The following is a 21,803-nucleotide window of genomic DNA, read 5'->3' on the forward strand; positions in this document are numbered from 1 at the left end:
AGATGAATTTGAGAATGCATGGGCAAATAATAATTCACTGGAATTAATCTTTCAGTACAAAATTACAGTAAGCCATACTGGTCACTGTTTGAAAACCTAGGAAAGGAAAATTTTCCTAGGTAGGAAAATGTCCATTTTCATCCCTATATGCAATTTATAGGTTGGTTGTTAGAGGGATGTTCTTTACTACAAGACTGGTGAGATACTGGGACAGGCTGCCCAGAGAGGTTGTGGATACCCAGTCCCTGGAGGTGTTCAAGGCCAGGTTGAATAGAGCCCTGGGCAGCCTGGTCTAGTATTAAATAGGGAGGGTGATGGCCCTGCCTGTGGCGGGGAGTTGGAACTTGATAATCCTTGAGGTTCCTTTCAACCCAGGCCATTCTGTGATTCTGATTCTAATAGCAAATATAACCCTTTAAATCCCAATTTGAAGACATTCAAAATTTTCATACACCCTGCTCTTATAGGGAATCTGTCCTCGGCACTCCCATCCTGAGTAGCCTGAAAGCTGCAGACTATCCAGGAGCAGTCTAGTCTATTTTATCTAAGAATAAAAGGAATTTTTTGTTTTCTTTCAGCACCAGCTATAAGGATAGTTCAAAATCCTGAATCATATAGCAAGAAGACAATGGACACACACAGCAGGAGTCCTCCCTCCTCGTACTTCAGCTTAAAGCATTTGTAACAGGCATTGTGGGTCCTGCCATTGGGAGAGCCCAGATCCAATGTTAGCTTCAGAAATTATCACACGTAAGTAATCTTACAATATTTATAACTAAAAAACACTCTCTGTACTCAACTTACCTCCCATCCAAAAAAAAAAAAAAAAAAGTTTTGCACAAGATCCCACATAGAGCCACATTTCTGACTCTTCTCTTTGCATTACACCATGCCAGCGCTCAGAGGACCTGTCTTCCATTTTTACCGCTGGCAGTAGATTTATACCACAAACTTTAAAAAAAAAAGGCATCAATAATAACACAGGATTTAACACACTTCTTTATTTTCCCAAAGCATGAGACCTATCTAAACTGTCAAGGAACAGTGAAAAAAATATTCACCAATTATTTAAGAGAGGTGTACATAATTTATTTGTTGCCTGCTCCCCTTTTCTGTAATTCAACTCTAGCACTGCAGTAGTTCAGAGTAGCAGCACACAGGGAAATTACACATGCTTCAGAGTACAGCACCTTGCAAGAAACTTTTCATTCTCAAAGCCTCCTACCTCGCAGTCAAACACAATTAGTAAAAGCTCATCTCAAATAGCCATGAAGGGTCTTATCAGCAAAGGTGTGCTCATTTGCCTTTCAAATTGCAATTTGGCAGGCTCCGTGGCTTGTTAAGAAGAGCTAATTTGAACACAATTTATTAAATTGCTTTGACCATGTGAATGTGAATTTCTGTTGGCTTTTACATCTTTAGTACTTTAATCACTAATGTTCTCCTAAAAGCTCTCTAAACTGTCAATAATGTCCTACCATCTCACACAGAATAATGCCTCACTGCATGACTAAGTAAAATCTATAAGGTCATAGCACAAAAAAATAATTTGTCTCTTAAGTCAATAGCCACGGACTCTTGCATTCAGGAAAGAATGTATTAAAATTACTTTCTAAATGCTAAGTATTCCTGTTTAATGAACTGCAAGGTTTTAGAAAAGAAAATGGAGGGGGGAGGAGGGTTGGGGGAAATGTTACATTAATAGGAAACAGGACAAGAACAAGGACAACAGCTGAATGTGGTAAAGACGAGAAAAAAACTGCCAATTTCTCAGCAGAACATGCATCTCTCCACTCACTCTTCAAGGACATATTTATAAATCTCTTTCAAAGAGACATTCTCCTTGCTTTGTATAAGACTTGCTAGGGAAAGTCAAACATTTCTGCACAAATTGCAAGAATGAAAAATGCACATTCATCGTATGACTCGTGCTATACTGTGGCAGACATTGGCATCTTCTGCAAGGCTGGAATTTTATTTAATGGCCCTCATGCTTTATATTACAGCTAGAAAAGCTAGTTTATCATACAAGATCCTGAGAGTATGAAATTATCTGCATTTTGGATGGCCAGCAGCCCTGGCATTGTTTGCATAGATTACCCAAATAACAAAGAATAATAGTTCATGATGAATAATTCTAAACCACAACAGAATTTCTTTGCCTCTTCTTTTGTTTGTTCTCCCATTCAAGAAACAAAGGAGATTTTTCTTCAGAGATAACATGGCTGAAGTTTAGGTTGCATATCTGCTAATCTTTGTTCCATAATCAAGTACTTCTATGGATGTAGAAATCATATGGTATCAGAGCTTCTGAAGTCCAAACTCACAATTTCAACTCTTAATCAATAATAATATATCTCTTCCTACCCTGAAACACGTTTTGGAATAGAGACACAAAACACCTCCACCTTATCTGTCTATACAAAGATAAATCTATTGATTTTTTTGCTACTTCAATACTACCTTCAATATCTGATTCCTCAGCTAAGCTTCCATGACACTTGGCTAAACGATCAATATCCACAAGGACCATCAAGTCCAAATGCTGACTCCACACGCAACCACCCAAAATTGAAACTCTATGTCTTGGAACACGGTCCGAATTCTTCTTGTACTCCGCCAGGCTTGGTGTTGTGACCTCTGGTGCTTTCCCTAACTCTGCCCCCCTCCGCACTCAGCTCCTTGCCATTCCCTTGGGCCCTGTTGCTGTCACAGAGAGCAGAGATCAGCACTTCCCCTCCACTCCCTGTGAGGATCTGCAGGCTGCCATGAGGCCTCTGCTCAGCTCCTCTGCTCTGAACAAGTGACCTCAACTACTCCGTATAAATCTTGTCCTCCAGATCCTTCACCATCTCTCTGCCCAGTTCTGGCTTTTTTCCAGTCATATATCTTGGTCTGACCTTAGATGCACACTGTAGCCTTGTCTCTAACCTATCCCTTGGCCTCATCTCCTTTCAAACCTGACTAGAGGCTCTGAATGAATTTTGCACCTGATTCACTGCTTCTCATGTTTGATCTCTATTATCAGCGGCAAGTTCCCTTAAAACAGCACAGGACTAAAAACTCTCCTCCCTCCCTGACACAGGTGGAAGCTACTCAAAGGAAACGCTACCTTAGCATTAACTGCCCAGAATAAGGAGGACCCTTGCACATTTTTTCATGAAGCCATCCAAGATTTACTACCTGTGGCTGAGAAACAGCTACTGTAACAATGCATTCAGAACCAGCACCTCTGCAATAGATACCTCATGCACCAGTAACTCCAGATTACTTACTAGCTGTAGCAGAGTACGTCATGAAAACAGAGAAATAGCTTAGGTACAGAGCTGTCATCAAACTAAAAAAATCACTCGTGGTCTTCACTGCTGGAGAGCTAGATGCAGAAACTCCCGTGTGTTTGGAGGACACTGCAGAGGTAAAGTTCAGTCAACAGGTTTGAGCTAACTTCTGTACTTCAAGCCAGGAGGGCACTCTGCTTTGGGTGTCACTCACACCAAAGTTGGTTCTGTGCATTCGGTAATTCTTTGGTAAAATCAGTAAGAATTGGTGAACATCTGCTCTTTGCTAACAGTCTAAGATTTATGCAGCTCTCCGATTTCTTAGCCTAAGACCAAACAAGCATCCCAAGAAGAAGCAGGCACTTCAGGGGGGGATGTTTATTCATTCTCAAAGTATTTCTGTCTGCTAGACACTAGACAATAGACGTGACTCAGTCTTCTTGATTGAAGCAACATCCTTGCTTAATGAATCACATTGCAATATTAAATAAAAGTTTAGCTAATGCGATAACTTAAAGAGTTTTGCTAATTCATAAATCCACTCTAAATTGGCATGTTGCTGAGTTCATTCATCACTCTCTTCATCAGAAACAGAATTGCATAGACTGACTCCAAAAGTATTCCTGGGGAAAAAGGAATTATCAATTATCTCGCTTGAAAGTTAAAAAGTACATTTCTTACTGAAATTTAGAGTAACGTTAAAATTTTCCAAAACAAAAATTTAAACAAATTCTATTGTTGTTTTTTTTTTTTTTCAGAAAAAAAAAAAAAAAATCAACAACTTATTTGATTTTGGCTTCATGAGAGCCATATTAAGTTACATGTCACAATCTCATTTAAGTGAGAAAAGCAGTAAAGGAGACCATTTGACCTCTAAACATATGAAGAAATCAGGGAAGCAGAGAGAGTCAGAGAACAGAAATAATACTCCAACCCATTTGAGCGATTGTTCTTGCTAACATTCTACTAGTGAGGATATTTTCTTTGAGCTCAATTTTTGAGCAGTCATAAGCACCTCTATAATCTGCTCAAAGGGAACAACTGTCTTCTCCCTGCCACATCCTATTTCCAAAGTTACACATTGTATTTCTAACACAAGCCAGACAATTCTTTTCTGACAAGATGTTTCTTTTCTTTGAATCAGAAGTGATCCACTGTGGAACACACTGAAAAATGTTCCTTCTCAAGTTCTGTATGCACAAATAAATCAGACTGCATACTTTAGATGTGTCTTACTCTCTGCTATATATAATATATAAATAGGATTACAGCTGCTTCCTAGCAACCCACAGATACCTTCATGCTTGAAATTCATGGCAACAACACAAAGGAAAAAAACACCCTGGTAGTTTACTGTATCTTTTTCTTTTGCAGAATCACTTGCCTGATCACTGACTGCTGTAAAGATCTGAGATGACAAGTGACAAGGCAGCTGACACTTTGAAAACCACACCGTATCATAGCAATGGTGTACACATTAGGAAAGAAATTACCACATGGAGTTCATTCTTCAGTAATACATTCAGGTTGAGCTAAATTAGGCAAGATTTTGGAAACACTTATGCCTCAGTTAGCATCTGATACAGTATAAGTATTGCCAGTGTCAATTGGCTCACTCAGGTGCCTACTCAAAGGAAAGCAGATAATCAGGCATCCTTAACTGGATGGAATCATAGATGCTTTCAATAGTTGAAAATTAAGAACGTAGACTAGAGGATTTTAAAATTAAGAAGTAATTTTCATAATTACTATTTTGTATTTAACTCTTCATAAAATGTTGTAACACCATAATGGGACGGAAAGCACAGCAGTGATAGCGGGGTAGCAAAGTCCCAGGCTACAGCAAGTGAATGGATAAGCCCCAATGCAACAGTCATCGACAGAGAAACAAAAGAGAAAGACTGCTTACCTTTGGAAAATCTCAGCTAAGTAGGATTCAGCAAAATACCCTCACCCGCTGCTAATTCTGAAATGAGGTGTGGGAAGGGGTAAATCCTGGCTGCGCCCATCCTGGTCACTCAGGTGTAGTGCATGCACCTGAGCTTCCTTGGGTTGGCGCTGCCTTCCCTCTAGGTGCTCAATCACTGGCTCAAGCTGTGATTTAGCATTTTTGCTGCAAACGTGAACTCAGCTTTGTACTTCTGCTGTTGTACCAATGCCAAAGATGGACTTAAAAGTCAAAGAATCATAGAATCATAGAATGGTCTGGGTTGAAAAGGACCACAGTGATCATCTAGTTTCAATAACCCTGCTATGTGCAGGGTCACCAACCACCAGATCAGGCAGCCCAGAGCCATATCCAGCCTGGCCTTGAATGCCTCCAGGGATGGGACATCCACAACACCGTTGGGCAACCTGTTCCAGTGTGTTACCACCCTCTGTGTGAAAAACTTCCTCCTAATATCTAACCTAAAACTCCCTTGTCTCAGTTTAAGACCATTCCCCCTTGTCCTATCACTATACACCCCTGTAAACAGCTATTCACCTTCCTGTTTATACGCTCCCTTCAAGTACTGGAAGGCCACAATGAGGTCTCCCCAGAGCCTTCTCTTCTCCAAGCTAAACAGTCCCAGTTCCCTCAACTTTTCCTCGTAGGAGAGGTGCTCCAACACTCTGATCATCTTAGTGGCTCTCCTCTGGACCTGCTCCAAGAGCTACACGTCCTTCCTGTGCTGGAAAGTCCTCCCTTAGTTTAAAAAAAAAAGATATAAGATTTTTTTTCTTAGTAATATCAATACAGTGCTAAGTAACAAGACTACATTGCTTGATTTCGCAGCATTTTTTTATTTCTTAGCTCAAACATTTAGCTGAGACTGGATGAGAACATTTACATCCCAACATGTGTATTGAGCAAAACATAAACCAAGTCATTATTTCATGCAACAGGAAGAAATTGTTTTACCTTTCTTCTGCATTCCTGGCATATTGTGAGGTGGTCATTTATCTGATTTTTCAAACTCAGTCATAGGAAATTCTGTCTTACCTCAGCTGCTGTTAATGCTACTTAGCACTTATTCACTCTCTTCCAAGAGTTCTTTTCATTCATAGAGTATTAACAGAGTCTATTTTGGTTTTTCCTAACCACACAATTTGGAAACTGATTATCAAGGTTGCTCTTTTTTGTTTGCTTCCTTTTGTTTTGCTTTAAGGAAAATCTCTTCACTTCAACATCATCTGAACACGACCACCAAGTGGTACAAGAATAGGACAGTTTTTATTAGTGTTAAATCCGATGGAAATTTGTAAATGAACCAAGAACGATGTTTTGATCAGAGATTATCCAGATCATCAAACAGTAATTAAAATGTGGTAATACTAGGCTATTTGTTCCCTTGAGTCTGAGCAAGCTTTGTTAATGCAGCCACCTATTGTTAACAACTTACAGCTGATTTTGCTTGCTGGAACTAAAAACTCTTCAAAATGCCAGTTTATTGCTAAGGGAGCAGAGGGAAAGAAGCATCTGCAAATAATAAATGAGGCTCCCTGTGTTTTGACAACCTTTTAATTTCCATTTGGATTACAAAGAGAACTTGCAGATGTGTCTTCAAATTTCATAGTCTGCATTTTTAAAAGTGATTTAATTTTACTGACATTTTGAGGTTGGTTAGCGATGTGTGAGCTAAACAGAACTTAGTTTGGAGGACTCTATTTTTGAGGCCTACAGCTTTGGTATTTGGTTATGGAACACAGCAGTGGTGTATTTAAAAAATGATATACTTTTAAAAATACTGTATCATAAAAATTCAGTTTCTGTTCTTGGTAATCTGTAACCAACCTAATCCATCTTGTACATTATTCAAATTGTGGTAAATGAACTTCAACTTCTCAATGATTACATGGAATACCTAGTCTTCACTGTAACTTGAAATTGTTATGAAGAAGTTGTTATCAGATTCTATTCTAAAAGTAATCCTAGCCTCTTTTCCTCCCACCATATCCCAAACAGCAAACTCGTGCTCTTGTCTTAGGGACGAGGCAAAGATGCAAATGTAAGTGATGTACAGTGGCCAATTTATGCTTAACGTGCAACTGTTTCAGAGCACCAGCCTTATACTAAGATCACTTAGACACTCCAACTTTCTGATAAAACATCCATTACATTGCACATCACTGAAGGCATAAAAAAAATCGCTTCCTTCTTTTCAGATTTTTCTCCTTTTCCTCCTTAGAAAAATTAAGTAACAGAGTGAACATTAGTGACATGTTATTATTGAAATCAGACCTACTATCAAAAATATCAAGTTCTTACATTTTTCCTTTCTACTTTTCTTAATCGTAAAACTCTGAATTACTTCATCCTTAATGAAATATGAACATAGTATTTTCTGGAATGGGGCCATATATCCCCTGGGTCCATCTGGTAGTTCACCAGAGAACAGCATAAGGTACAAAATGCTTTTCCTTTGGCTAAAGCATATTCAAGCTGAATGCAACCTGATAAACACAATCAGCAAGGAAAAAAAAAAAAAAGAAAAAAAAAAAAGTGAAGCTATTAAAAATAAATGGACATTTAAATTCTCTATATTAGCTTTTTTGTGTATAAATAATTCCAAATTTATATAAAGTGTTTGCTAATTCATCCTAATAACTTTATGAGTTTTTATAAAGATCAACATAAAGAAATTTTCATGCTGATCATGGAGAAAAACACTAGGAATGAAAATATTTACTGCCAAATTGTCTGTTAAACCACCTTTCAAACCAGGAATTTCAAACAACCTGTGATGATAGGAAGACACTTGCAAATACAAATTTCATAGTAAGTTCAAGAAAGCTGTTAAAGCCTCTACTCACAGAAATCTCCATTTAGCAAATGAAGAGAACAAGGAAAGTTATTTATGACAGCTTCTCTAGATAAAATGTTGGTGGTGCATGACAGCTTTTACTGAACATTTTTTGATATAACTTTTTAGTTAGTAGCATGCCTCTGTCTGTGGAGCTTGTAGGACAATGTCTTAGTTGAAATCTGTAATGAGTCCAACAAATTACCACTAGGTTATAAATTCTTCTGGCAGAAGAAAGCTTTCCTGAATAGCCATGCTCCAGGGTCAGCACAGATGAGACACCAGCCTCTCTTACAAGTCACTCCTCTCTGTGGGCTGATCCAAGGACCTGAAAACCTGAAAGCATGGACTGGGAATATGTTGCCACTCTGAGTTCTTCAGCAGACTTCCACCATCTGTGCATTAGGCTCACAGACCTCATACTGAGCAGTGGATGAAATGTGCTCAAGCAGAACTGTGGCTGGGTGTTCAACACGAAAGAGCTAATTATTCTGAAGCACCATTCAAGAGATTAAATGAATAAATAAATAAACAAATCTGACAGTCGCAGAACTGTGTGAATGGAATTCATTCCACATAACAAATTTACCCATATGTAACTCTGTTTTATTTTGGAGGATGGAACAGCATTTCTATCTCCGTATGAATATCATTTAAAGGCCAAGTCAGCCTATATGGGTTCACTCTACAGCTCCTGGGACTGTAATAATAGCATGCCTTATGAACATCATGCATGGATTGTTTTTGCAGCAATGTACCAAAAAAGAAACAGATTCAGACTCTCGATTTCCTTGGAACAGCATCTCTAACTGCATTTTTGTTCAATTATACCATTGCATGAAAAGGTTACACTGTAAAGATGGCATTTCTTTGCCATAGCAGTCATAGTGAAACTCCTGTGCTTGTCACATCAAAGCTTTTAGCAGACCCACATTTTTAATACAGTGTTTATGTAAAATAGGATTCTCTCCAATCAGTTTGGAACAGACAAGCTTGTACACTGCTGTAAGGCATATTCTCTACTCTGAGGTCTTCCCCTCTGTGTACCGTGAAGGATCCCTCCCTCTTCTGTCCTGTCCCTAGAGGTATTTTGGAGCTGGAAATCAGAAGCATACTTGTTGTAGTTTATTAGATTAAAATAGCTGTCAATTAGCTTAGTCATGGGCCTTTGCTGTGAAATGTCTATGTGAAAATGGAATTTGAGCATACTTCCATCAAAATGTGACTACTTTCTTAATTCTGTAATTCAGTAGGCTCTCTACTTACTTTTTCAGCCTGTTGAGTTTTAACTGTTCATAGGTAAATAATACGATTTTCATCTTTGTGTGCAGTTTTTCTTTTCACTTCCTGTAGATAAATGAAGCTAGTGCAATCGAATACACGCCTCATATTTATTTTACCACATGGATTTTAGAATTATTTTAAACTGTTCTCTACACCTTCTTTTACTTTTTTTTTTCCTCCAAAAGTCTATTTGCTCTATAGAGACTCCCTATCATTCACACCAGAACAGTTTCATAATGCCTGACAGCACAGAGAGTTCATGAGTAGGACAAAGTTACACAAATTCTTTAAAGTTGAAATGAGAATTAAATGGCTGTTTTTTATTTAAAACCACAGTAAGGGGCCTATACTAAGTTCTGTCTTTGTTTAAAGACATCTAAAGAAGCACATCTTGTTCCTTCTTAATAAAGGTTTTCCAGCATATTCCATCCTTTTGTTTTAAATATCAGGTTGTTATATATACAAAACTTTCTTATGAACTTTCTCTTTGCTTCTCCAAGGAAAAAAAAATATCCTAAACCATAGAAAGTGCCCAACTACTGGGCAACTACACCAGCATTGAGATCTTTGAGATCAAGCCATGCCCTCTATTACTTGCTTGTGTGCATTAATAAAAATTTTTGTTTTGTTTTCCAAAATACTTTTTTTTTTTTTTTTTTTTTTTTGTATATTTCCAAAATACCAGATTGAATTGTAAATTAAATGTTAGGCATACTTGTTAACAAATGTGAATCAGTGTAATTCACTGAAGTCAGTGGAGTTCTGCCAGTTTTTAACAAGCTGATTGTTTTCGCATCTTGAATCCTGACTTCCTTCCTTGTAGAGCCCATCTTTGCTTTATTTTGGTTAGGATATTACATAGGTATTAAATCTGAGCCAGAGCTCTCCCAGAACTTACTCTAATTCCTCATTAATGTCAAAACAAAACAAACAAACAAACAAACAAAAAGACCAGTATTCAAAAGTGTATGTAAGAACATTTTTTGAAGACTCTATGGAGAGTATTTCCATATCGTATAAATAAAACTTGATCAGCACAAGCAAGAACTACATTTTAAACATCAACAATCTTCCTGATCAAAAGCTCACATACTGAAGTCACTAGTATTTGTGTTCATACCATCAGACTTACAATCTACCACAACAAATTCTGAGGTGGAATCATCTGCTGTTAACGCTTCAGAGTTAAATGAAAATCTGAGCTCAGTTATTGGTTGGATCAGGATTCTTTGAGTGGCTAAAATGATTTAGTGAGTAAAGGAGCATCACTAAATTAAGGCTTATATCTCAACTCTCACCTTCTCCATCTCCTACACATAACCATTTTGTCTGTTCCTTCTACTCTAACTATACTCACTGGTTTGTTTAAGACTATGGATAAGTGCAATCTCAATGCAGGACTTCTTTTTCACTGGAATCTAAGTTTTTTGGCAATTTGCTTACTACAGGTATTGCTGTCTCATTTCAAACAAGGAAGTGTGTGAAATTTTCATTAGAATGAACAGTTTCAGAAGTAGTCACTACTGAAGCAATTCAGTAAATAAATTTCCAAATACAAGCATGTATAGCACCAGTTAATCCTGAGACATCTTCAATAAGTTATGGAAACACCATAAAATAGCATGGAGTTAACTGAAAAGGACCTGACTAAGCGAAGAAATAGTTCACACGAGCTGAGAATGTGGTGAGCGTACTATTTTGAAAGCTGTCTATCTTTGCAGAAGATCCTATTGTGTGAAGCAAACACAAATTTCACCTTCATCAGTGGGACTTCTTTAACTCAGTCCAGGCAGTAAGCTATAAAACCGTTATGATACAAATCTGTTAAATATCCTTCGTATGACTTCATTGCTTGGCCAAATCAAAACTAATTTTCCCTAGAGTAAGGAAAGATATTACTCCTTCCTACATACCTGAACAAAGAATAACTTTCTACCCCTACACACACTGGTACAGCTGTTCACGGAAAGTTGTGTCTACTTTTTTGTAACTGAAGATTACTTTCCTTGCCTTTGTATCTGACATCCTGCTTTTGTGGGAGGAGGGTAAGCAAGCAAACAAGCAAACATTTTTTGAAATTTTCCAAAAACATGAAGACTATAGGCTTGGTCCAAAGAATTCTGGAGTTAGTAAAAATAATGAGTCAGAATCAAAGCTGAAAATTCAGCTTAACGGTTAAGCATATTTTAAGCTTGAGCAACTGAAGGCAACTTCTGTGAATAGAAGTGACAGGCATGAAAACACACTGTTTTTAATGTCTTGTAATCTCCATTTTGGTAAGACTGTGGTTCATTTCACAGGAGAACTAACTAAACATTCATAGGCAGTGAGCAGATAGATGATGATGATGTCATTCAAAAATGTGAAAGTGGGAATTGCCTGCAAAAAAGAGGGAGAGACTGTATTCTCCCTTGTAGAGAAGAATGCTAATTAAAAACAACCTTTTGGCTAGTGAAAGGCATCACTCAATTTAGGTCAAATAAATGGCTTTGCCCAGGAAGGACATTTTACACTGAAACACCCCCCTTTTGTGCTTTTAATCCTAGGATTACACACAAATATTGACCACTATTTCAATAACCTCTGAGATAACTTATGATTTTCTTGAACTATGCTACAAGAAAATTCTGTCTTTCAAAAAGCAACTTACCTACAGTATTCAAGATAATGTTTAATGTCACTATGGTGTAGTGTAATTATAGCTAGTGATGTTACATATTTTTACCCAGCAATTTTTATGAGAGGATTGATTTAGCAGCTCACACATCTGAAGAATTTTAAGTAAATAACACTGTCCTTGGGGGGGGGAGGAGGCAGAAGGCGGTGGAAAGAGTAAGAGTGTCAATCTCTTGGCTTTTCATAATCTATTTTACTGTCCTTTATTTGCACAGAAATGCCAGGCAAAATGGTCAGGTCATTAACTCATTATTTGGCTCAAATTAGAAATCTTCTGTAAACCATTTATATTTGAAATATCTTATTGCCCCTTCACTGTAGGTTAAAGATTTAATATGTGTCTTTCAGAGATACACTTTTTACTCCTTATTGTTTATTGAATTTTAGTCTGAAAAACAACTGCAGTGCACTGCAGAGGTTTATCACTTAAATTCAAAAGATCCTACATGCAGATGTATTGCAACCCAGACAGCATCATTCCCGAGAGAATGTCATACTTCCTTTGCAGCTAGAATCACACTTAATGTGGTCTCTCTAGAGATCTCTAAATCACTCCTGTGCTTCAACCAGTGGGAGAAAGAAAAGATGAAAACTGAATGAGGAACAAAGGATGAAAGATTGGGATGCAGAGATAGATGGCAACAGACTAGAAAATGGCAGGCAAAGAATAAGGAAAGAAGAGACTGGAAAAGAGAGGAGAAGTAGTACTAGAGCAGAGGAGAATACGACATGTCTGAAGCTGAGAAGTGGTGATGAAGGGAAAGCTGAAAAAAATAAAGACATGCAGTAATAGTAATGGGCAGGCTGGCAAAACATACTTGGACAGGAAGTTTTGGAAATGTAAGGCAAAAAAGAGTCCAGAATGAGATTGTGAACTGGAAAAACCTGAGGACAGAGATTCTAAAATTGGGATTAAAAGGCAATGTAAATGAGAAAGGCAGACAGGCTATGCAGAAAAAGAGGAAACTGAGACACAAATCTACTGGGAAAAGAGGGAAGACAGCCCAACCAGCATAATGGGAATGGAATGGAAAGTCCAGTGGTGAGTCAGGTATATGAAGCTGAAGACAGAATAGTGGAGTGTATTAGGTATGTGTGGCAAGATTATGGTTGTTTGAGGGCAGCAAGGGTAGCCTCTGTGAGCGCAGTCCCGCAGTTTGCGCCATGTCAGATCAGAGCCAGATCCAACTGCTCCTAAAGGGACCCTCCACAGAGCCACAACCAATGTTGGCTCTGCCTCATTGATAACACATTTAAGTAAAGAAAAATATTATGCAACAGCAGCTGGGAGAGAGGAGTATGAAAAGAGGGAAATGAAACTTAAGGGCCCAAGGTCAATGCAGGAGGGAAGGAGGTGTTCCAGGCAGGAAACAGTAGTTTCCTGCAACCCAGTAGAGGCTATGATGGAGCAGGCTCTTCCCTGCAGTCCATAGGCACCACTTGGAGCAGATCTCCACATGCATGCATGGAGGAATACACAGTGAAGCAGTGAATGTAGCTTGAAGGAGGGACAGCCCGTAGAGAGTACCCACAGGAGCAATCCCAGGCTGAAGCTGCAGCCCGTGGGGAGAAGTCTGCAGTGCAGCAGGAAGGCTGGGGGACAATGCTGGAGTGGTGCCTGAAGTGTGGGCTCCATGGTATGGCCCTCTATTGGAGCAGTGCTTGGAAAGCCGTGGCTCCACATGGGGTCATTTTGGGAAGGATGGCATCCCATGGGAAAGACCCCATGCTGAGGCTCAGGCAGAGGGTGACCATGGAGGAAGATGGCAGAGACGAAGCATTATGGACTGACTGCAGCCCTCATTCTACATTCCCCTGCACTGCTTGAGAGAGAAGGAAGAAAATGATGGACTGCGGCAGAGTACAGAGGCAGGAGGTTGATTTTAGTTTGCTTTTAGTTCTCACTGGTCTAGTCTGTTAGCAATAGGTAATAAATTATATTAAACTACATTATGCTGAGTCTGTTTTGCTTGTGACAGTAACTGGGTAATTGGTGAGTGTTCTCCCTGTTCATAGCTCAACACACAAAATCATTTCTTTTCATCATTTTTCTCCCCTTGTCCTTTTGAGGAGTGATAAAGCAGCACACTGAAGTTCCCGTGAAACCACCACATGGGGAAAAAGACACAGCAAGCATGGAGGGGTATGATGAACAAGAAAGATCTTAACAGAAACTCCTCACCACAAAAGTGAAGTAAGAGACATGATACAAAAGCCTTGTTTTCCTTCGTCAGCCAATATGTGTGAAATCCTCCTACAAAAACTCCCATTGGCATTCCATGCTAGAATAACTTTACCAGTTTGTCAAGAAAGCTCAAGTGATAGACATTTCTGTGTTGTTGAGATCCTGTGCTGGAAACGCATGTATGTATCAATCTGATGCTTTGTGATAGGATTTCAAGATACTGTTTTCAGTCAAGATTTTGTTTTTTGTTTGTTTCAAAGACTATAAACTGCATCTGTCTTAGATTTTGCTGCAATAGCAAGTACTCTTGTATTAGGAAAGGCCAGAACTAAAATCATCTTTGCAATCTTCTTTAATGCTCCTCGTATACAAACATTGCCGCAGCCTTTCCTTTGTCAGAAAGAACAAGGATAAAGAAGGGGGAATATATGAACTTGTGGATGCATACTGGATGATGATATACACACACCGTTATCTACACAGCCTAATCCTGACAGATTCTGAATTGTGAATTCATTGTTCTGCCATCTCAGAATGTGTTTTTAGACTCTACGAAAGAAATATAACAAAAAAATATAAATTTTCAATGATGCAATAATTATGTTAATTCCTAAAACACACTTCAGATTAAATTAGAATGGCTGAATATAAATTTCTTTCTCATCTGTGTTTATTGTAGGCTGCCTCAGTGCAGTGAATATATGTAAAAAAATGATTTCCTATGTTAATACAGAACAGAATGTTCCATTACTATGAATGGTTACTTCCTGGATACCATATCTGACAAACATATAACAACACTTGCTTCAGGTGGGAGTGTTGCAATAATGGTAAGCCCTATTTCTGCAAAGCTGATTAAATATTAGCAGCAAGCAAGTGCTGCAACACAAAAAGAGTGAATTGGTAGATGTATGTTATTCATTTCTCTCTCAATAAGCACTGTAGAAGAGAAACACTGCAGAGTTTAACTTAAAATCTTTTTGCTGTGTTGGGATTAAAGTTATTGTCATGGCTAGAAAGTGCAATGAATGGTGTGCATTGTAAGGCACATTTTCCAACTCACCGCAGCAAGCTGTTCCACTCCACTTGCAGTTCGTGCCAATGTTATGAGGTCTTCTTGCATCTTATCTACCCATGATTTTATCCTACAGAAATAATAATAAAAAAATAAATAAGAGAAATTCAATCAATTCAATGCAAATATATATGAAGATCACAAACACACACACAAAAAAAGCCAGCAGATAACTTTTCAGGTGACAGACGGACACTAAATTCCACCTGATACAGCTGTGAATCTGCTTCAGATATGATCTCTATTTTCCTTTTTTCCCCCTCTTAGCAATACTTTTTCAATAGTCTAACATGTGAAGAACTTGTATGCAACTATATATAACACAAAAAAGGCAAAAATGCAGAATATGTTGATATTGCAAAAAAAAATGTATTCCAAGGACAACCTGCAGCTCACTCAAAAGATCTTTCTGGATGGTCTTGAGATCCCTCTCCTAACAAAGAGCACAAGCAAAGAGAAACAGCAACTAGTAGCTGGCTTACAAACAAGAACAAATCTTCTGGCCTGCAGCTTCTCTTTGGATGCTTCATGGAAGCAGCAGCAGGATAGGCTGCAGCCAGCGTAGGTGGCACGAGTTGTTCTGGCAAGGGGAACCTGCTCCTGGCTGCTTCTCTTGCTATGCCTGCTTCACTCCCTAAGCCCAGTAAATCTGCCTCTTTATGGAAGCATTGGATCCAATACATATGTTCATATGCCCTGTCATGTTTCGTAGCAGGAAAGGAGCCATGGCATTAGTTTATTCCAGTGAGATCTATGCTTATTCTAGTGACAGAAGAAGGTGGACTAGGCTGCCTAGTGAGAAAAACTGGTCACCAACTCATCCATTGTATCATCCCTATCATTATTGTAGCTCTGTGCTCTGAAACCTGGAAGAGATACTTATCCTAGACATTTTTTAGCCTTATTGTGATACATGAGGAATGACACCTAAGATTATTTATGAAAGTAAGACAGAGATGGAAAAGATAGACTCCATTTTTGCTTCAATATGGAAAATTCGTAAGAGTAAGAAAGAGGTTTGCTTTAGCTGCTTCCTTCCATCATTGATACATTTTGCATTAAACAATAGTCCCTATCTTAAAAGGGTACAGACACTATTGTGGTGTTGTAACTTCAAAATTTTATTAAAGGATACTTCTTCATGCTACAGAAGAAAGACATCAGTCATCCAAATGTCCAATTTGATTGGATAGAAGGATAAAGGTTATTTTTCAATAAGTGTAGTGAAACACTGAACCAGGTAGCCCAGAGAGGTGTTAAATGCCCTGTTCTTGGAGACATGCAAACCCAGGCTAGACCAGGCTCTGAGTATCTTGATCTAGCTGTAGATGTTCCTGTTCACTACAGGAGGCTGGACTAGACTACCTTTAAGGGTCTCTTCCAATTCAAAAGATTATATGATTCTATGAAAAGAAGAGTCGGGACTGACTTCTAATGTGAAGCAGCCCGAAATAATGTCTGCTAGAACAGGAACTACACAGACAGAAAGGTATGAGTTTGACAAAGTGCCAAATTTATGACAAATCCCTCCTCCCAGTCAGTATTAGGTGGCTTCCTAATCAACGTACAGTCTTTCTTGAATTGTATTTTGACAGACCACAAGCAGATTACTCTGACAAAGTAAGCAGCAACTTTCTGAAGTTTTAGTTCAAAGCATTTTCAAGGCCTTACACAAAAAGTCTGTAGCAGAAACTGAATTCTGCTTTCATGCAATTCAGAAGAGAGCTTTACATTTATGACTCAGCATTCTTCACAAAAAAATGCTTAAGAAACTGGCAAATTGTTACCATGGTTTCTCATTAACCATGGCTTCCACCTGTGACACTGCTGATTTCATCTTCTATCTCCAGCCACTCTCCTGGATTGTTAAGTACTCTCATCTGCTGTGTCGTTATCTTTTATGTTCTATTGTGCTTTATCTTTTATTTTTCCCTTCAAAATCTTGGATAAATATCAGTGATTTTACTCTGTCTCCAATGCACTTCCATTATTTTCCCACTGGATTCATAATTGATTTATAAACTTTACCACTTAAGTTATTTCTCTAGTCTTGTTCATCACAGAAAATTGTTCTAGTTTCTATAGGTTAGAAACTTTTCAGAAGACTGTGTGTCCTTTATAGTCTTCTCAGTGCACCAGACATATTCATTATCAGTGTTATAACAGAAAACACTCCAAAAGGTTTTTTGCTAGTTATAGCCATTAATGATAATATCATTTATTCACAGCTCATAGTGCAAGGATTTAATACTTTTTGCTGACTGTGTACAGAACAGAAGAGCTATATAGCGATTTATATCTCCCTGTTCAAGCTGTTAAACATTACTTCATCCCTTAGACTGCCATTATAACCCTTCATATTAGCGTAATGTTTGATATACCCAGTACTCGCAAACACAAACACATTATCTTTTTGTTTTTAATGGTTAGTTCCATAGACCCAGCAGGTATTAGAGTGGCACTCCACATTTACAAATACACCCATCACAAAGCCAACAACTTGCCTTTCTGCTCCCTTAGTCAAAACTGGATTCGTTGCTTAAGCCCTGTAATTTCCAACTTGAATTTAGTGTGATTGTGTTTCAGACAAGTACTCAACTAAAGCCCTCGGTCCTGCAAATGGTGAAGACCAATTTCTAGCACAGATGGAAGAATGTCAAGGTAAAATGCCTATATTTTATTTTTTATTGACACTCCTCTTCATTTGCAAATATAAAGGCTTAGGAACATGGTAAGAAAATGTTCATGTATGAACCCAACCTCAGGGTTATTATGTGCTAGTAGAGCTTCAGTGACTATAATGAGAAATCTTAGAACAAAAGCTACCTACATACAACTAACAGACAAAGCAACATCTCATAAGTGGAGTAAGAATTTTCTCCTACCTACTTTTTATGCTAAACTTTAGACTATTTTCCCATTCTTTTGTGAATGTATGCTTCAACACTTAGTCTATTTGCTACCTCTCTCCAAACCAGATAACAAGAATACCCCATCAGGTTAATGTTGACGCTTTTCTGTGGAGGTTCAGCAAAGGTTAATAGGTGCAACGTGTCAACAGAGACATGATCAGTATTTATTTCTGTCCTTGATTGTATCACCAAGAGTACTCTTACTGACTTATCTCTTTGCTCATTCACATCCTATAACTCTAACATGGCACCATAGAAATGATGCATATTTGGATTTAGGACCTGATTGATTCCATCTTTATGCTAGCACTCCTAAATTTTAACTTTCCATGCTTTTCTTTCCAGATCAGGTATAAAATAAATTAACGTATCTGTGAGAACAATATGAACTCATAAGCGTAAGTGTGAACAAAATAAAAAAACTGCATGTATCTACTGTTTCTATCGCTATTAGCTTGGCACAAATGTTGCAATGGATGTTCCACTGAAAAGTGATTACATTTTCCAGAAAAATTGATTTCAACCCAACTCTCCCACATATGGGTTTTCCTTATATCAGGCAATGACTGGACAAAAGGAGCATCCACACGCTGACCACAGAAACTTCCAACTGATTTGATTGACTGAAGGGACTATCTGATTAAAGACAGACTGATGTGGGTCATTTAATGGGGAATTAGAAGGTACAACCCTGCTGCTGTCACCCAGGCTGATGAGATTGATGTGGAAAGAGTTAGAACACTACAAGAGCCATCCATCCACATTACAGTATTATCCAACCTAGCATAACAGCTATTTTGATGGCACAGAAATCCTTTCTTCCTCTCTTTTTCTGTTACTTTTCTTTCTTTATCTTTTTCTTTTTTTGTTTCTTTTTTTTTTTTCTTTCAATTAGGACAACTATGTTTTCTAGTCAGAGGATTTTTACAGGTACTTCCCACTCATGCTCCAAGTAGAACTTAATATAACAGATGCCAAGCTAAGAAACATTCAACTTCATTAAAAATCTATTTTTATGGTAAACCTTTGTACCAAGCTTGCAGAACAGAGCACTGTTCAGCTATAAGAGTACAAAAACCTGAGAGAGCTGCACATAGAACAGCTGTGTTACATCCTTTTCCCCCTAAAACTGATGCAATTATTTTCTGCTGAGTTCAAGGAAAGTAGATTAATGTAATTGCATACCACAGCTCCATAGACCACTCACAGTAATTTAAGGTACATTAACTGACTTCTGCATGGATACCCTCTTATCGTGTAAAGAGGCAGACATGGATCTTAACTCTGCCAATTTAAGTCACATGTTCTGTTGTAGGTTCACATCCATCAGTTATGATTATGTTTACTCAAGTTTCTAAATATATCTTGCATACAAAAATAACAGCAATTACAATAATGAAACATCTAAGTAGCAAGAGGGAGATTTTCTTTTTACAAAATGGATCAATATTTCTTACTTTTATATATTTTATTATAAACTGCATACACCATTGTTCCTAATGCAATGGACTAACAGTGCCTGAGAAATGAAGATTAATGAGATTAGAAGCAGTGAGAGAGCAAACCCTGCTATATTTCTGCAAGCAACCTCACACTTGATTTTCCTGCTCAGAAAATCCTTTACTTTCAGAATCAGGTTTTTAGAGGATTCAGGGGCAGTGAAGGAGGGGGGGAAATCTACGAACTTATTATCATAGAAGCAACATTCTCAACAATTCTTTGGCACTCTTAGACAACCCTAAAGGGCAAACAGAAACTGTTACTGCAGTTGATAGAAGACGTGAAAGAAAGAACATACACCATGATGAAATTACCAACCTTCCATATAGAAGTTGTCCATGTTGCTGCATTTATACTTCCTACTGCAAATCTACTGAATTTTAATATCACCGTATATTTTGAGGACCTATTAATCTGGAAGTACAGGATTTCAGATATGTGGGTGGAAGCGTAGATTTATAGATAACCAGACCTTGTGAAGAGTAATAAAGGCAGGTTTTGTGAAATACTGAACAAATTGTCATAGTGTGTTAAAATCTCATTGATTTTAAATGAGGGAAAGTAGAAATTGGATACGCAAAGATCATTGAAATCCCACTCTTATCAGATTAAGCTCTTGATAAAGTGGCAGCTCTTGAATCCCTACTGAATAGTCAGAAATAAATAAAAGAGGGTTATATAATTTATATGAGATATAAAAGCAAATTAAGGCAAAGTTGTCATTATAAGAAAATGTGAATCTTCCAAATCCAATTAGATACACAGAGTAGAAGATATTTAAATCCATCATTAATACACATGCTCAACTCTACAGCTGTAAACCCCTCCACCTGTGTACAGTCATTCAATAGTCCTCTTTCTGCAACCTGGAAATTTATTAACAGAATCCATGATAGTACGACATCATAGAAGTATAACATAAATATTATATAGTATGTAACAACTTCCAAGGACGTTAAGAATTTACAAATTTAAGTGAAAAGATTCCACTTTATTCCAGTATGATGGCATATATATTCACCATACACTATATGCTGAAAATATGCCACAAAATGTTGTATAAATGTTTGGGAAAAAAATTCTGTAATAAAAACAAAGCAAAGATTAATTAAGTCATGACACCTAGCTATTAAGCTGAGTGGGAAAAGTAGGAAATCTATGTTTTTGTGTACAAATGAATTACAAAATGCATCATCTATTCTATAGATGAACATACTTCCTTCATTGGCAAGAAGAAAATGTAGTGCTTTGTTCCTTTGCCCTCTCTGACAATCTCATCTTCCCAAATGTGACAAGCTTCTGGACATGCAGTCTGCAAGACCTTTCCAGATACGAAAGAGCCCCAGTAGTCAAGGGCAGAGAGAATTTTTTGTTCTCTCTTGTTTTCAAAATTTCAAAACTTAGCTTAAAACGATTATCTTACATTCCTCAAATTGAAACATTTGAGAGTGAGGCATAATACCTGTATCATACTTGACATTATGAGGAAATGGTCAACATAGTCCGCAAACTCTTCAAGACTTGGGCATTATTGGCAGATATTTTAATGTTTAGACTTGGAATGCTATTAATATTTTCCTTTTTTTTTTTTTTTTTTTAAACTCTCCTCATACATCTCTGCCATACATCTGCATCACAAATAAATGGGGAACCCAAAGAAATTCTATTTACAGCTCAGCTTAGTTATCCAGTAGCTCAGGAGATTTAGTTCCATCCTCGACTCTTAGGACAATGCTCATAGCATGAAGGGCAGAACTCATGTCTCAGTGACCATCTTTGTCCTAAGCAGTAGTTTTCTTCTTCATGTTGAGTTCCAGTGGCTGCTTCAAGGAAGGAAACGGGTGTCACTGTGAGTGTCAAGAAAAGCAGAACTCCTTCCCACTTTAATAAGCAGGTTGTAGAGACTCCAAAGCATCCAGATGTTTAATGGGAATGAGAAAGTAATTCCTTAAATGAAGTGTTCATTTTAAAAAGCCAGACTGGGGCATAGTCAAATTATTTTATAAGCTGGCTCAGCCTAAACCAAGTGTCTGACAGGTGTTTAGCCACACATGTTCATAATTATAGCTTCTGCTCCATAAATATTTCTCTTCACTTTGCCAAAAGTGT

The 21,803-nt window shown here is 37.8% G+C and overlaps 1 protein-coding gene across 12 annotated transcripts in view; it reads right to left on the reverse strand.

Annotated features, from left to right (window-relative positions):
• CACNA2D1 (calcium voltage-gated channel auxiliary subunit alpha2delta 1) overlaps positions 1-21,803 on the reverse strand; it is a 354,437-nt gene that overhangs the window by 286,209 nt on the left and 46,425 nt on the right. For all 12 annotated transcript variants that reach the window (XR_008206210.1, XM_052680848.1, XM_052680846.1 and 9 more), the window contains exon 2: positions 15,271-15,352. Coding sequence is in view for 11 of the 12 variants with exons in the window: in XM_052680848.1 (XP_052536808.1) it covers positions 15,271-15,352 (82 nt within the window). In the remaining variant the exon portion in view is untranslated. The remainder of the gene's footprint in view (positions 1-15,270; positions 15,353-21,803) is intronic.

Source organism: Tympanuchus pallidicinctus, unplaced genomic scaffold, assembly GCF_026119805.1.
Source record: "Tympanuchus pallidicinctus isolate F22 unplaced genomic scaffold, pur_lepc_1.0 scaffold19, whole genome shotgun sequence".
NCBI lineage: Eukaryota > Metazoa > Chordata > Aves > Galliformes > Phasianidae > Tympanuchus > Tympanuchus pallidicinctus.